The sequence below is a fragment of the Laetiporus sulphureus genome (assembly GCF_001632365.1).
Source record: "Laetiporus sulphureus 93-53 unplaced genomic scaffold LAESUscaffold_9, whole genome shotgun sequence".
Taxonomy (NCBI): Eukaryota; Fungi; Basidiomycota; class Agaricomycetes; order Polyporales; family Laetiporaceae; genus Laetiporus; species Laetiporus sulphureus.
The window spans coordinates 262,349-276,452 of NW_024468518.1; the positions used below are offsets into that span (position 1 = coordinate 262,349).

The 14,104-nt window shown below is 44.7% G+C and overlaps 2 protein-coding genes across 2 annotated transcripts; both read right to left on the bottom strand.

Annotated features, from left to right (window-relative positions):
* Positions 1–1,570: 1,570 nt before the first annotated feature.
* LAESUDRAFT_757089 (uncharacterized protein) lies at positions 1,571–2,193 on the bottom strand (the record flags this gene model as incomplete). The annotated part of the gene is made up of 3 exons (XM_040912263.1): positions 1,571–1,780; positions 2,007–2,087; positions 2,137–2,193. The coding sequence occupies 3 exons, from the start codon at positions 2,191–2,193 to the stop codon at positions 1,571–1,573; spliced, it is 348 nt and encodes a 115-aa protein (XP_040766644.1).
* An 8,497-nt stretch (positions 2,194–10,690) lies between these two features.
* LAESUDRAFT_757090 (uncharacterized protein) lies at positions 10,691–11,188 on the bottom strand (the record flags this gene model as incomplete). The annotated part of the gene is made up of 2 exons (XM_040912264.1): positions 10,691–10,931; positions 10,998–11,188. The coding sequence occupies 2 exons, from the start codon at positions 11,186–11,188 to the stop codon at positions 10,691–10,693; spliced, it is 432 nt and encodes a 143-aa protein (XP_040766645.1).
* Positions 11,189–14,104: the final 2,916 nt, after the last annotated feature.

Here is a 14,104-nt window from a genome sequence, read left to right on the forward strand (position 1 = left end):
CTGGAATAGACAGGTCCGACCATATCATCCACGGGTCTGGACCATAACATGTGATGTAGACTATCACCTGATCCCTATGCGTTACGTCTGTGGCTGAGTGGCATGGGATATTGGTGAAGCACGTGATCTGTGGCATGAGAAAAGTCACGTGCAGACTTCATGGCAAAAATCTGTGACAGTAGGCTTGCACCATGAAGGCATATATTGGGGTGACTTAGAATGATCACAGAAAGTGTGAAGTGGAAGATGCATATGTGGGTCAAGGATGATCTTGGCAACATTAGCTCGGTGGCCCCACCCTTGCCTGGAAGCAGTCGTGGTGGACATGGTGGATAAAGACTCATCGGAGGCCTCCTCATTGGCCAGCTCATCCTGGTCAGAGTTGTGCACAGACTCTTCATTCTCAGGTTCTCCTTCAGCATCGACCTTCATAGCGGGAGTGCTGGGCATGCTGGAAAGGAACAGCACATTGTCAGCGCTGGATCTGAATTGAGATGAAGAAGATGCTAAGGTTACAGAGGAAAGGACCTCGGTGCCAGAGGGTGCCGCAACACATAAAGTCAGAGCAAGAGAGGCAGAAGGTAGAACAAGTGGAGAGGGAGCCGTCAGAGTCTCAGAAATCTTGATAATATTGTGTTCCATGAGCGCAGAAGCTGACGTGACAAAGGGCAGTGAAGGACTCAGTTCCTGTGTGGCCTCTTAGAAGCGATAAGCTAAAAAAGAAGAAAGCATGCACCTTAAACCCAGAGAGAGCAGCAGCTTGTCCCGGAGACAACAGCTCTTCACACCAGGCTAGCCAGGAGGGATGCACAATAGGGTCCAGCAAGGTATGAGCCTTTTTGTGGAAGTTCTTGATGTGAATGTGCATGGTTCTTCAGGATATCATGGAGAGCATGCTGAAGAAGGGAGGGTTAGAATGAATCAAAGAAAACAAGCTTGAGGTGGCAGCTCACCAAATAGGATGTGAACACCTTGGCAGCCATCTCTATTGCACCCTCATCACCCAGAGTCCAGGCCACCTTGAGGTCCTCTCATCCCTCATAAAGATCAAGACACATGGTGGTGACCTGCAGAGAAGTTTTTGTTAGAGACTGCAAGGCCAAAGACTGGGTCAGCCCAGCTGCTACATATAAGAAATGAGCAAAGGAAACATACTGGCGGTGCACTGATGGGTTGCAACAGCATTTGCGATAAAGGAGGAGCCACAGGTACAGACACATCCAGGAGCAGTGAAGAGAAGTGAGGCAAAGGTAAAGGCAAGTCATTAGATGCCACACCAGCAGTAGAGGGGACAAGAATCGATGCATCAAGTTGAATCAATAGGCACGTCTTAAAACTAATGGCAAACTGAACATTGACCATGCGGTATCAAAGTCCGACTTTGTGAAAGTCCAACTAGTGCAGCACAATAGGCAGGCACCCTATCCAGAAGACAGCAAAGTGGAACTGAGACACACGAGAAGCTCAGAGAATGAGTCAATTGTTTCATTTGGTGCAAGGAAAATGAGTACGCATTACAAAGACAGTGCCAACCACTCGGGCTATCATACAGAGGATGGACGACGCAGATTTAGACTGATGGATACTTGCTCGGCTCATCAAACCATCCCTCCACAGCCTTCAGTTGGAGTCCCAACTGATTAATCTCAGTGATCAAGAGGAAGCATTCACGCTCAAAAACTTCCATCAGAAAGACTTGGTCCAGTCGAACATTCTGGATATGGTGGAAGATGTGCTCCATTTCTGCATGCGCATTTGTCAGAACTAGCAGACGGAGGTCCTACTAAGTTAAGAAAATGAGCAAGATAATGAGCAGACATATGTGCAGGAGTGGGCTCAAGAAGAGAGCATGAATTGTGATCAAGGTCGCAGTGAATGCAAACACGTGAGAAAATGGTGTTCTGAGTAACGGGGACAATGAGACATTCTTCCACAGAGGTACAGCATGAACACTAGGAGTGAAGAGTCAGTAAGTGCAGGTACCCGACTGAATAACACGGACATACCTTGGCAGAAGGCCAAGGCTTGCCATAATCGACAAGCACTTGCTTTAGCACCCCAGAAGTGTTGCGAATGATATCCAGGTACTCTCGGAGAACCTCAGAGGGTAATGGCCTTAGAATGCATGGCAGGCACCTTGCTGGATGACGTAGCAGGAGCAGGAGGCTCAGGAGACCCCACTGAAGAACCCATCATGGATTGCACATGAGAAACTGAGGTAGCATGAATGGCAGTGAGAGTCTCACTGAACTCTCACTTGGTGAGCTCGACAGATGAAGCAGAAATGCTCGACACATGAATTGGCTTGGCAGCCACAGCAGTGGCAGCCATGGCCACATGGCCTTGATCAAGATGCATCCATTAGAAGGTGATGGAGCATACGTGCCTGAGGAACTTCATATCATAACGATTCACCACGAGATCCTCCACGCACCCCATCAGAAGTGAGTCACATGCAGTAACATGGGCCTGGGGTGCTCTACTAAGCATTTCCCAGTCCATCACCTTGACTATCTCCATTATTTTGGCATGCAATTTCGTAGGAGGTCACAGGGGACCAGCATTGATGGAGGCCGAGTGAAAGGCTGTGAGATCAGTATGGTCAATCACAGCAGCAAGCCATAGGTCAAATTCAGGTCAGGAGTAAAACATGAGCCAATCAAGCATGATGGCCATGATGCCAAGAACTAAAGTGGTGATAGAAGGAGAACAAACATGAAGCTCAGTCTATGTGGAAGATCAGCCATGTGTCACCCACACACAGGTCTCTGACTCACCGAAGTAAGCACAAACACATCTACCCAGTGATGCCATACCTCCTCGGGAGCATCAAGTGCAGGCACATCCAGAAGAGAAAATGCCAGGGGGAGGAGAAGAAGACATGGTGGAGGACTTGAACATGGACGAATGGCAGGAAGAGACAAGCTAGATATATGAAGATGATGGATCGAGGATGGTCCAGGTTTCAGAACAGGGGAGATGATATGCACTGAAACATTCTGTGCTCAGAAACCCTTCTGCAAGAGCAGCTGAGGGCCATGTGACTTGATAATGCATATCTGTCAAGCGGAACAGTCCAGATGGAACAGCACAAGGGCTCCAACTCTGAAGAACCCATGGCAGCAGCACCATATCACAAAAAGGGTCATACATGAGGCTCAGAAATGAGCAAGGACCCATGTGTTAGCATGGCCAATTACAAGGACAAAGGAGAAGAGACGGAGCAGGACAGGTTTGGCCAAATTGACACGAAGGTTCATTCTAAGCGAGAGAAGCGCAGGGCAGCAAATCATTGAGGGCCCTTATCTTCTGGTTCTCCGACTGCAAACAATGAGGAGGAGGAGGCAGGGAATGTTTTGGAACTGTTTCAGAGGATCAGAAATGCGAACAAGGATCGGAAACGTCTTCTGCTACATTAGAAGGCACTACTTTACACCTATATAATAACCGATGTACCTACCACAAATAACAAGGAGTTCACCCTTCAGAGTTCAGTTCTATGCACATCATCTCGATAGGGCAGCATGCTCTATTTAGTCTCGCTCATCTACATCTTCGTATCACATCTAGTTAGCTCTCAACACTGCATGGGGTAGCACTCCTCACAGTGACCCATAGCTCGACTCAGGAAGCACCCAGTAAAGTCAAGTTACCACATTTTCCTCTCATGCCACCTGTCATGAGCTCTAGCAACTCAGATCTCCATCCCCATCGAACTCCGTAGCCTTAGCAAGCATCCAGATCTCGTCTGTAATGCTGGGGAGCCCTGCATAAATGTCCCAAAGACCTAGGAAGCACCAAACCCCCCTCTGTAGTGCTGGGGAGAGCTGCCTATAGCACCCAAGCCACAGGATTAGTCAGCAAAAGACTCATGTCACTGCTCGATCCTCAACCCTCGACAACCCATTCAGTAGAGGCACTCGCTGCCCTCCTAGCCATCCCACACAACTCATCCTCTTCTCGACTCATCCAGAGTCGGAGACACTCCCCTAGTCTGAATTACTGCTCACCACTCCATTTCAAGCACAACATCAAATGACTCACAGCCACCCCTCAAGTGTTATCAGCTGAAGTTCCTGCAACTGTGGCCTAAGGTGAATGGAGATGGACAGCTCTGATCTGCCTTCCTCTACAGGATAGGAGGTAGCTGGCAGTCAGGAAGCAGTTGAGCATATCAATGCATTATCATCTTTTCAGGGCAGTGATGGAGAATAAAATTGAAATGTGTAAGGTAAAGTGATCAGCGGGCTTATCGCCTGGTCAGTGTTTGAGCTTGGCAAAAATAGGTAAGGCTGAGGTGATCTGACCATATCTCAACTGGGTGAGGATGTTCTTTGAAGTACTGCTGATATTCTGTCAATGTCTGAATAATGGCTAGCATCTCCTTATCATATATTTCATAATTTCGCTCATGTTCATTGAGTAATTTAGAGTAATATGTGACAGGGTGCCAGAGTTCATCTTCTCCCAACTGTTCAAGGACTGCACCCATTGCAAAGTCTGAGGCATTCGTCTTTAGTCTAAAGGGATGTGTTGCATTGGGGAGGGCTAAAATAGGTGCAGAAGTGAAGGCAGTCTTGAGAGCCTCAAACGCCTTTTGTTGAGATTTTTTCCATTTTCATGGAGCGTCTTTACACATTAGCAGAGTCAAGGGTCAGGTCATCGAGCCGAAATCCTTGATGAATCACCGATAGAAATTTGCCAAACTAAGAAATGCCTGTATTTGCTTTACCTTGGTGAATATTGGCCATTTGAGAACACCATCTATCTTTTCAGAATCCATCTGTATTGATCCTCTTGAGATTATGAGCCCAAAAAACTTAACAAAAGTTGTCGCAAAGTGACACTTTTTTGGTTTCACAATTAGGTCATTGTCTCAGAGGTGTTGGAGGACTTTCTGGGTTAGGCGCATGTGTTCTTCTTGGTTATCTGTGAAGATGATGATGTCATCTATGTAGACTGCCACCTTTTCTATGTGAATGAGGTTACCTAATACGTCATTCATCATTGCTTGGAAGGTGCTAGGGGCATTACAGAATCTGAAGTACATAACAGTTGATTCAAATAACCCTCGGTGGATGATAAATGCTGCCTTTTCCTCATCTCCTTTGTGAAGGCATACATTGTTGTATCCCCATCTCAGATCCAGCATCGTGAAAAGGCTAGCTCTTGAGAGTCTGTCAATAAGATCATTGATTCATGGGAGAGGGAATTTGTTCTTCTTAGTAATGCCATTTAAAACCCTGTAGTCTTGAACTAGTCTAGGAGAACCATCTTTCTTCTTTATAAAGAATACCAGGGCTGCATAAGGGGATTTGGATGGTCAAATATAGCCTTTGACCAACTCACCATCAATCCATTTGTCAAGTGAGTTTTTCTCTTGTAAAGACATAGGGTAAACTTTGCCCAGTCTCAGGAATGCCACGTCTGGGTCGAGATCAATTGCATGATTGTAGGGCTTACACATCAGCATTCTTTCTGAGCTCTTCTTTGAGAACACATCTTCATATTGATGAAATTCTGGAGAGACAAATTTGGACCACTATTCTTTGTTCTGTGTTCCTTCTGCTGATTGTTCTACCAAATTATCACAAACTTAGAATGCAGAGCACCAACTAAGCCTATGACTCAGTGATCAAACACTTACTGATACTTGTCGAGGTAAGGAAGAACACAAGCAATGATCAAGGTCAAGCAATGCTTTGCAAGTAAGCACTGGTAACACTGAATGGATTGGCATAGCAGAGATGAGAATAAGTCTGGGGGACTTACGCGTCTCAGAGCTCTGGCTTATATACATGAGCAGAGGGACCCTTGGTACCCTGATACCCCAGAACCGCTAGCTAATGGATCTTGTCTGATTGGTTACCACTACCTGTCAGACTACATGTGTCATGCATGCTGACTATCCGAACTACTTAGTAAGACCATGGGAATGGTATTGCCTGTAATGGCTACATCACCGGTGGCATGGCATCTATCTACCTCATGTATGTGAACTAATATCCTCTTAAAGACATAACTCCGGTGGCATGGGTAGCCTTCATAGGATTCTTCCAGAGTCCAACTGTTGCTTCTGTGTGGGATGATATTACTGTATAAGTTAGGCTTACCTAATACCTGCATCACTTGTCACATATATGGATATCACATAATATGTCACGTGACTAGACCTGGACTTCCAGGGCACTTAGACTGTCAGTACTTTATGTATCAGTTCGTTCCTTTCTGGACAGCCTAGCGCTGGTGTCATATAATGTCTTGGTCATGTGCAGAGTTGAAAATGTGAAAATCTGTGACAGTACCCCCCCTTCTAGACAGTTCATCCTGAATCTGGCTTTTTGCGTGATTTCTGAAAATAATTATCATCGGTTGAACCAAATCTACGGTGTCCTCAATCTGATAGTTTGAGGTAGTCTACTAATGAAATAACAGGGATGATAATACGAATAATTAAGTTAAGCGACACGATTGCCCAAATTGACTGTGAAGTCATCATTGGTATTATTGATCAGCAAAATCTTAATTTCGCCTGTGTATCCTCTATCGATTACACCAGCACCTACATTGATTCCTTTGACAGCTAAACCACTCCGTGGTGCAATTCGACCATAGGTTCCTTGAGGTGTTGTAAAATGAAGTCCTGTGGACACCAATCCTCGCGAGTGTGCTCGGATGGTTGTTGGTTCTGATGTGGCTAAATCCATTCCAGCATCGTCATCATGTGCATATTTTGGCGCTTGTGCATTTGGATTATCTAATGTGATTTGAAGATCTCTAGAAGTATCCCAATCATCTCTATCCTGATCATATATGTGAATGGTATTGGCGGCGGGGTCATAGATTTGACCTTTTCTCTGGGGTGGAAAAATGCCATCGATTGGAGTTGTATCAATAAGAGATATTGGTTGGGGTGTGTCTGGATATTTCTTGTGAAATTCCTTGATAAGACGCAGAGATTTCTTCAAGCTTGCAGTGGGTTCCCAAGTCTCTTCAGCCTTGAAATAGCCTTTCCAATGCACCAAATATTGAAGTTTGCCACAAATGACACGAGAGTCAACTATGTATTTGACTTCCCATGCTTTGCCAGTCTTCTTTTTGATAGGAGGACGGGGTCTGAGTGTGCAGCCAGGTATTTCATCTTCATGGTAGAGCATGCGCTTGGACGCATGAAAAACTGGATGAATGCCGTGTTGTTGCAGCATTTTGAGTCTGTAGATGACTGGTCCTAGTTTTTCTACGATTTCAAATGGTCCATCTCTCCATTGTGCCAATTTGACCCCCGATGTCTGCCAATCTTTAGTGGAGAGTAGTACTTGATCTCCAACTTTGAAAGGTGCAGGTCGTACAGATTGATCGTAGTACCATTTCATGCATTCGGCTGCTAATAGAATGGCAGCCTTCGCTTGCTCCTGCACTTCTACTCGTGCCTGCATTATGGAATCTAGTGTATCATGTTTTATAGAGTCCATTATTGTTGGTTTTGCACATGGATGTCTGCCATATTCGACAAAGAATGGTGAATTCTTAGTGGCTTCAGAAGCCTGGTTATTGTAGGCGAATTCGGCAGTTGGCAGTAGTGTACTCCAATCTTCCATGTGTCTGTCAGTATAAATATGAGGATATTGCTTTAGTGACTGGTTTGTTCTTTCAGTTTGACTGTCGGTCTCCAGATGATAAGCTGAAGACATTGCAGATTCTATCCCAAGGAGTTTACATATTTCCTAGAATAATGCGCTTGCAAACTGAGTACCTCTATCTGAGATAATCTGTCTCGGAAGACCATGCTGTGTCCATACCCTCTTGTAGAAGGTACGTGCAGGATCTGATGCAGAGAACTCATTGGTGATTGCAAAGAAGTGCGCTCTTTTGGTCAAACGATCGACAACTACCATGATTGCGTTGAATCCATGGGATTCTGGTAATTGAGTGATTAGGTCAACAGAGACAATTTTCCAAGGTTCTGTTGGAACCTAATTTGGCTGTAATTCTCTGTATTTTGGCTAATTAATGTTCTTGTTGTGTTAACAAAAATCGCAAGAACCAACATATCTTTTGACGTAAGTGGACATTCCTGACCACCAGTAATTATGAGATAACATCTCATATGTCTTCCATCTTCCAGGATGACCTGCACTGGCAGCTTCATGATGACGTTGGATGATTTCTCATCTAAGCGATTCCTTATTATCTGCTTTTGGCACGTAGACTTTGCCTTGGTATAGTAATATCCCACTTTCGAAGTTTCAGTCTTCGAGTCCTTTTGAGAACTCTCGTTGTCCTTTCTTGAGTAGATCTTGATATGATTTGTTCACATTGTCATCTTGTAGTGCCTTTTTGATCTTGTCCACCAAATCATGATCTGTGACGACTGTGAGATGGGTATGTTGAATAGCTTTAATCACGAAATATTCCAGCTTGAGCAAAGTTTTATTAGAATTATCAAGATTTACCCCCTCTTCATGATCTGGCCTCCTGGACAGAGGATCGGTGTGATGCATTGATTTTCCTGGTTTGTGATGTAGTTGAATGTTGAACTGTGTGAGGTAAAGTGACCATCGAGCTTGCCGTCTCATCAGTTTTTGTAATGAGTTAAATTCTGATGATCAGACCATATTTCTAGTGGAAGCGAATGACCTTCAAGATATTGTCGGTATTCCTCCAAGGCTTGAATGGTTGCGAGCATCTCTTTATCATATATTTCATAGTTTCGCTCAGCCTCATTGAGGCTTTTTGAGTAGAATGTGATTGGATGCCACAACTCATCGTCTTTGAGTTGTTCAAGGCATGCGCCAGTAACAAAATCGCTAGAATTCATTTCTAACCAGAATGGGTGAGTATCATTCAGTAGTGCCAGAATTGGAGCCGAAGTAAAGGCATGCTTAAGCGCATCAAATGCCTGTTGCTGTTCTTCACCCCATACCCATTTCTGATCCTTCCGTGTAAGGATATTGAGTGGTCGAGACCTTTTGGCAAATCCTTCAATGAATCGACGATAGAAATTAGCGAACCCAAGGAAAGCCTGTACATACTTGCTTAACCTTTTTGGGTTTGGGTCAGTCGAGTACACCTGCAACCTTTTGAGGATCCATGTGAACCTCACCTTTAGAGATAATCATTCCTAAGTACTCAATCGAGGACTGTTCAAAAAAGCACTTTTCTGGCTTGGTGAAAAGGTCGTTGTCCCGTAATCTCTTAAGTACCTCTTTTGTAATCTTCTGATGTTGTTTCAGATCGTTTGTGAAGATTAGAATGTCATCGAGGTAGACGATCACATGACCTTTCCAAATAAGATCATCTAGAATCTCATTCATCATATGCTGGAAGGTGGCTGGTGTGTTACAAAAACCGAAAAACATAATCGTTGCCTTATATAACCCACGATATGTCACAAAAGCTGTTTTTCATTCATCACCCTTACGGATGTGAACATTGTTATATCTCCAACGGAGATCCAACTTGGTGAATATTGACGCATTGCTGAGCTGATCGATAAGCTCGCTTATTCGTGAGATAGGAAAGCAGTTCTTTTTGATTATAGCATTAAGTTTTTGATAGTCTTGTACCAGTCTTAGCATGCTGTCTTTCTTTTTGACAAAGAATACAGGGGCTGCAATAGGTGATTTCGATTTTCGAATGTAACCTTTTGCTAGATTTTCGTTGATCCATGAATCTAGAGAATTCCTTTCCTCTGGATTCATAGGATAAAGTTTGCTGGGTCGTGGTAATTCATGGTCTTCTTCAAGCTTGATTGCATGATCATAAGTCTTTTGAGTTGGCATCCTTTCAGATGCTTTCTTGGAGAAGACATCATTGAATGAATGTAGATAATCTGGTACTAATTTTTCCCAAGACTCTACTTCATTAATAACCTGATCTTCTGGGCTGCCAGTGTTTGACTGATGTGCTGCTCCATTCAGGTTTTTCTCTGGTTTAGCATAGTCGCAGTCTGCTAGTGAGAGGATCATGTGAGCTATTTGTTCAGCTTCGGGGTCGTCCATTTCAACTCACAAAATGATAGGATTTACTGCATCAATGTTGTGCCCATTAAACATTTTAAATGCAGTTGACTCCTCATCTGCCATTCCTTGTATATGTTGCGAGATTTCTTCAGCTTCCTCTCTTGCAATGGCTTGTTGTTTTTTTACGAAGCCTTTGGTGGTAACATGTACTCAGGCATCGTGAGTATTTTCATTCTCCAGCTTGCCAATTGATTTCTGGATTGTGCTGATGTAGATATGACATCTCAATGATCATGTTTAATTTCTGTATGTTTGTGACTAGCAGATGGTGGGTAGAACCATGATCTCTGACTTTTATGTATGCCTTTACATAGTCAGTTATTTCTCCATGTTTATTTTGGGATCCATCAGCATTGTACACTTTGTATGTTGTGTTAAGCTTGGAGGTTGCAATTCAATTGTTTTTTATGAATCGCTTGCTGATATACATGGAATATGCTCCTGAGTTGACTAAAGCTTCGGCACTCGATTTCTTGCCATACACCCATAATGTAACTGGTAAATAGAATGATGATAGATTCGGAGATGAATTTTTTATTGTTACATTATCATCCTCTGCGTTGCGATGATCTACAGAGGCGTCTGATCCAGGTGCTAAATGTACAGGTCTTATATAATGTTCTGGGAACTCTGACAAGCTGCCTACAGATTCCCTTTCAGAAAACCCTTCAGATCCTTTTTGAAGAGCCCTCTCCCACCTTCCTTGATGAACTGGATCCATTGGCCCTCAGGCGCCTGAGCCTTGAGAGGATCTCGGCCAAATCTTCTTCATCTGACTCGAATGCTACAGGCTCACTCTCCGAGTGGATGCCGCAGTCACTGATGTGCGCAGCTGTCTCCTTACCCTTCCCCTTAGTCTTAGAGAAAGAGCTCTTTTTCTTCAGCTTCTTTTCTTCTTCAGTGTCAGAGCTTTCACTCTCTGCATCTGATGAAGCAGAATCAGATGCCACCTGTCATGTCGAGGACAACCTTGACTTCTTTTTGTCATCATCCTTCTTCTTTCCATCCTTCTTCTTCACAGCTGTCTCCTTCTCCTTCTTGATCTGCTTCTTGACATGGTCCAATTTGAAACAATCGGTGCAATATTTGCTAAAACGTTTTGACGATTTGAAGAACGTTGGCTTGTTCTTCTTGCAGTTGGTGCAAATCAACTTGTTGTCCTGCATGCTTCACGCTTTGCCCAATTTACTCTTCCCTTTCTTCCCGACTGTGTCAACCTCCATAGCATTTGAATCCTTGGTTTTGGCCTTAGCGTGATGGCCTTCTCATTGTAGTAATGTAAAAATCTGGAGCATGAATGTAAGGAACTCGGTCCACTTCTTGGGCCATTTGTTCTTAGGTGTGTCTGCTAGCATAAGCAGCCACGTTTTCTCCAGAATATGCTTCTTGATCTTCTCGATCAAGTCTTGATCTGAGAAGCCAGTGCCAGTTGCCTTTGGATGGAAGTTTCAATGGTCCCTCTTGACGAAGGCCTCTAACTTCATTCGCTTCTTGTCGTCCTTGTCCAAAGATTTGTATGTCATGTGAAGTTCAGAGACAAACTCTGCCCAAGTTCCTGGTGCCTTGTTATTCTCATTTATTTCAGTGATCCAATGTCACATATATTCACGTGCTCCTCCTTTTAGGAGCAAAAGGGTAGACATAATCTTGGACTCATCTTTGGTATGTCCAGTATATTTCAACCAGAGCATGACCTGTTCGAGCCAATCGTCAAGATTGACTCCATCCTTGTTACCACCGTATTTTTCTGGCTGGTCAATTTTTACACCTTTACCTTGTGACCAAATGATGGCTCATCATCGTCGTTCCTTTCTGTGACATCATCACCACCCTGCCCTGCTTTCCTTCCTTGCAAAGATGCCCATGTACATAATCATTTGTCACAGCTATGCTTTGCCACATGTGACATGACATCTGTGGGTGCTTCACACATGACCCACTCATGGGTGACCTTTATACTGAGTGCCTTGTAAGGCCCCAGGGTCCCACTTGGAGCGGTGACTCAAGATCCAACATAAAAGGGTGGTGAGCCCCCTATCAGCCAATGGTAGGCAAAGGACAAGTGAGTGGCAATAAGCCTCACTGTCGAGCTGACTCAGGGATGAAGGGTTGTGGCAAACCATGATGGATGTGAGAAATAGATGAATAAGACTGAGGGCTACCTCAGTCGCATAGGGCATATATATACATGTGGGGCTGGACCCCAGTCACTCTAACTACGGTGTACCTACTGGGGTCCTGGCAAGCCACATGTGCATATTACATAATGTGCTACGGCCAATAGCAATGTATCTACTAGTAGATACTATGTGGTCATTGGTGGGCCGTAGACTTATAGATAAGGTCATGGTCCATGCGGCATTCTGTCGGAGTGCCATCTCAGTCATGAGGTATAAGGCCGACCTCCTCACCGATTCAGACCTCAATGTCCCATGCCTATGCCCGAGCCTATTGAGCGGCTATCAGGATGTCATGTGCTTGGGCATCTCTTAAGGTCATGTGCCAGGGGTGCTTGATGGGATGCTACCTTGTGGGTCATGTGATGCAGCGATTGGTGTCTACAATCGATAAGATCCTTGAGCACTTAGCTGATCATCAATGATGTCGCATGGCTTTTGTGGCTGGCTTTGATGATGCTGCTTGAGTCCAGTTACAGTAGGGCCTTTTGAATAGGGAAGTGCTAATATACTGTGACATCACCCCCACTTCATGGTTCATCGCCCTTGATGAACAGATGCTGTGAAGGCTGACTGAGCAGATGGGTGGAAGGGCAGGGTTGATCAGTGTGCTCGCAGTTTAATGACTTGTGCAGAGGTCGAGTGCTCGCAGTTTATTCCTGTAGACTTGTGCATAGGTCTTTGGGATCGCTATGGCTGGAAATTGGCCATGCTGGTGCTGGTAGTTTGTTCTGACATACATCGTGGTTGGGCTGACAGTTTCAACCTCACGAGCACGGAGGTGCCTCTAATGTCTCCAAGACCAGTATCAATGCTGGTGAAAGGATCTGGCCTTTGATGTGTTTTTCATTCCTATAGGGCTGCACTTAAACCCTTTGAGATCCCTTCAAGTTGCTTGCTTGAGGTGGTGCTCACAGTTTTTCCTTTGGTCTTGCACATAGGACCTAGGATCTGCAGTTTAACCTCATGCTTAGGAGGCTCTCAGCTTGTTACAGCACCATATCAGGGTTGTGTGGTGCATAAGCTGCAGTTTCTTATTGGAAAGGTGCACCTATTTTCTTTCTATTTTTGATCTAACCAGTGACTATGTTCGTGCGTAGTGTGGTGAATGGTTGTTGGGATGTGATAAGATGCTAAGTGGTATATGGCAAAACTCTTGCATGATCCATCTTGTCCACGAGTTCATAGGTCTTTTCGTATGACTCGACTGGTTGATTTGAGGCGTAAAATTAGAGCTAAAAGTGGTACTTCAGATCCGACTATATGAACTGTGGCTATGTAACCAGCCTATGGCTTTCCCAATGGTTACAGCCAGTTTCGTGCCTCTCTGTGGATAAGCCTTGAAGGTTCAGGGAGGGGAGATGCACTGCTACACTCTATGTGTGCAGCTTGCCCTTCGGCCTTACAAGATCTTATATCCTTTTCCCAATGGTCAAGGGTGGTATAGGTTCTCCCATCCAAATGCCATAGTTCTATGCTAGTCGACACATGTCTGACATAGCATGAATCTGCCTCACAGGTTCAGAGGAGCGTGACCTTTGGCCTATGCCTAATGGTCACCCGTAGAGACCAGGTCATTGTGCTTCACTACGTTACACACATGCCTATATACCTATATTATCCACTCCTTGCCAAGCTCTTCTCTGGGAGTGAGCCGGCACTAGGCAAGACCCACCTGGGTCTAATCATCCACAGCCATGCACTCCTGGGTGACGTGTGAGGGGTGACCCAAGGGAGAGAATGAATAAGAAACAATATAGGGTGGGTGGGGGGAATCAAAAGATTGGCTGTGTTTAGCAGGTTTGCAGTTTATTCTGACTTGCACTAGGTCTTCTGGCATGGCTCCTGTGGTCAAGTGCCAGGATCCACTCTTTGGACCACAAATCGGGTTGCTTGAGTGGTAGA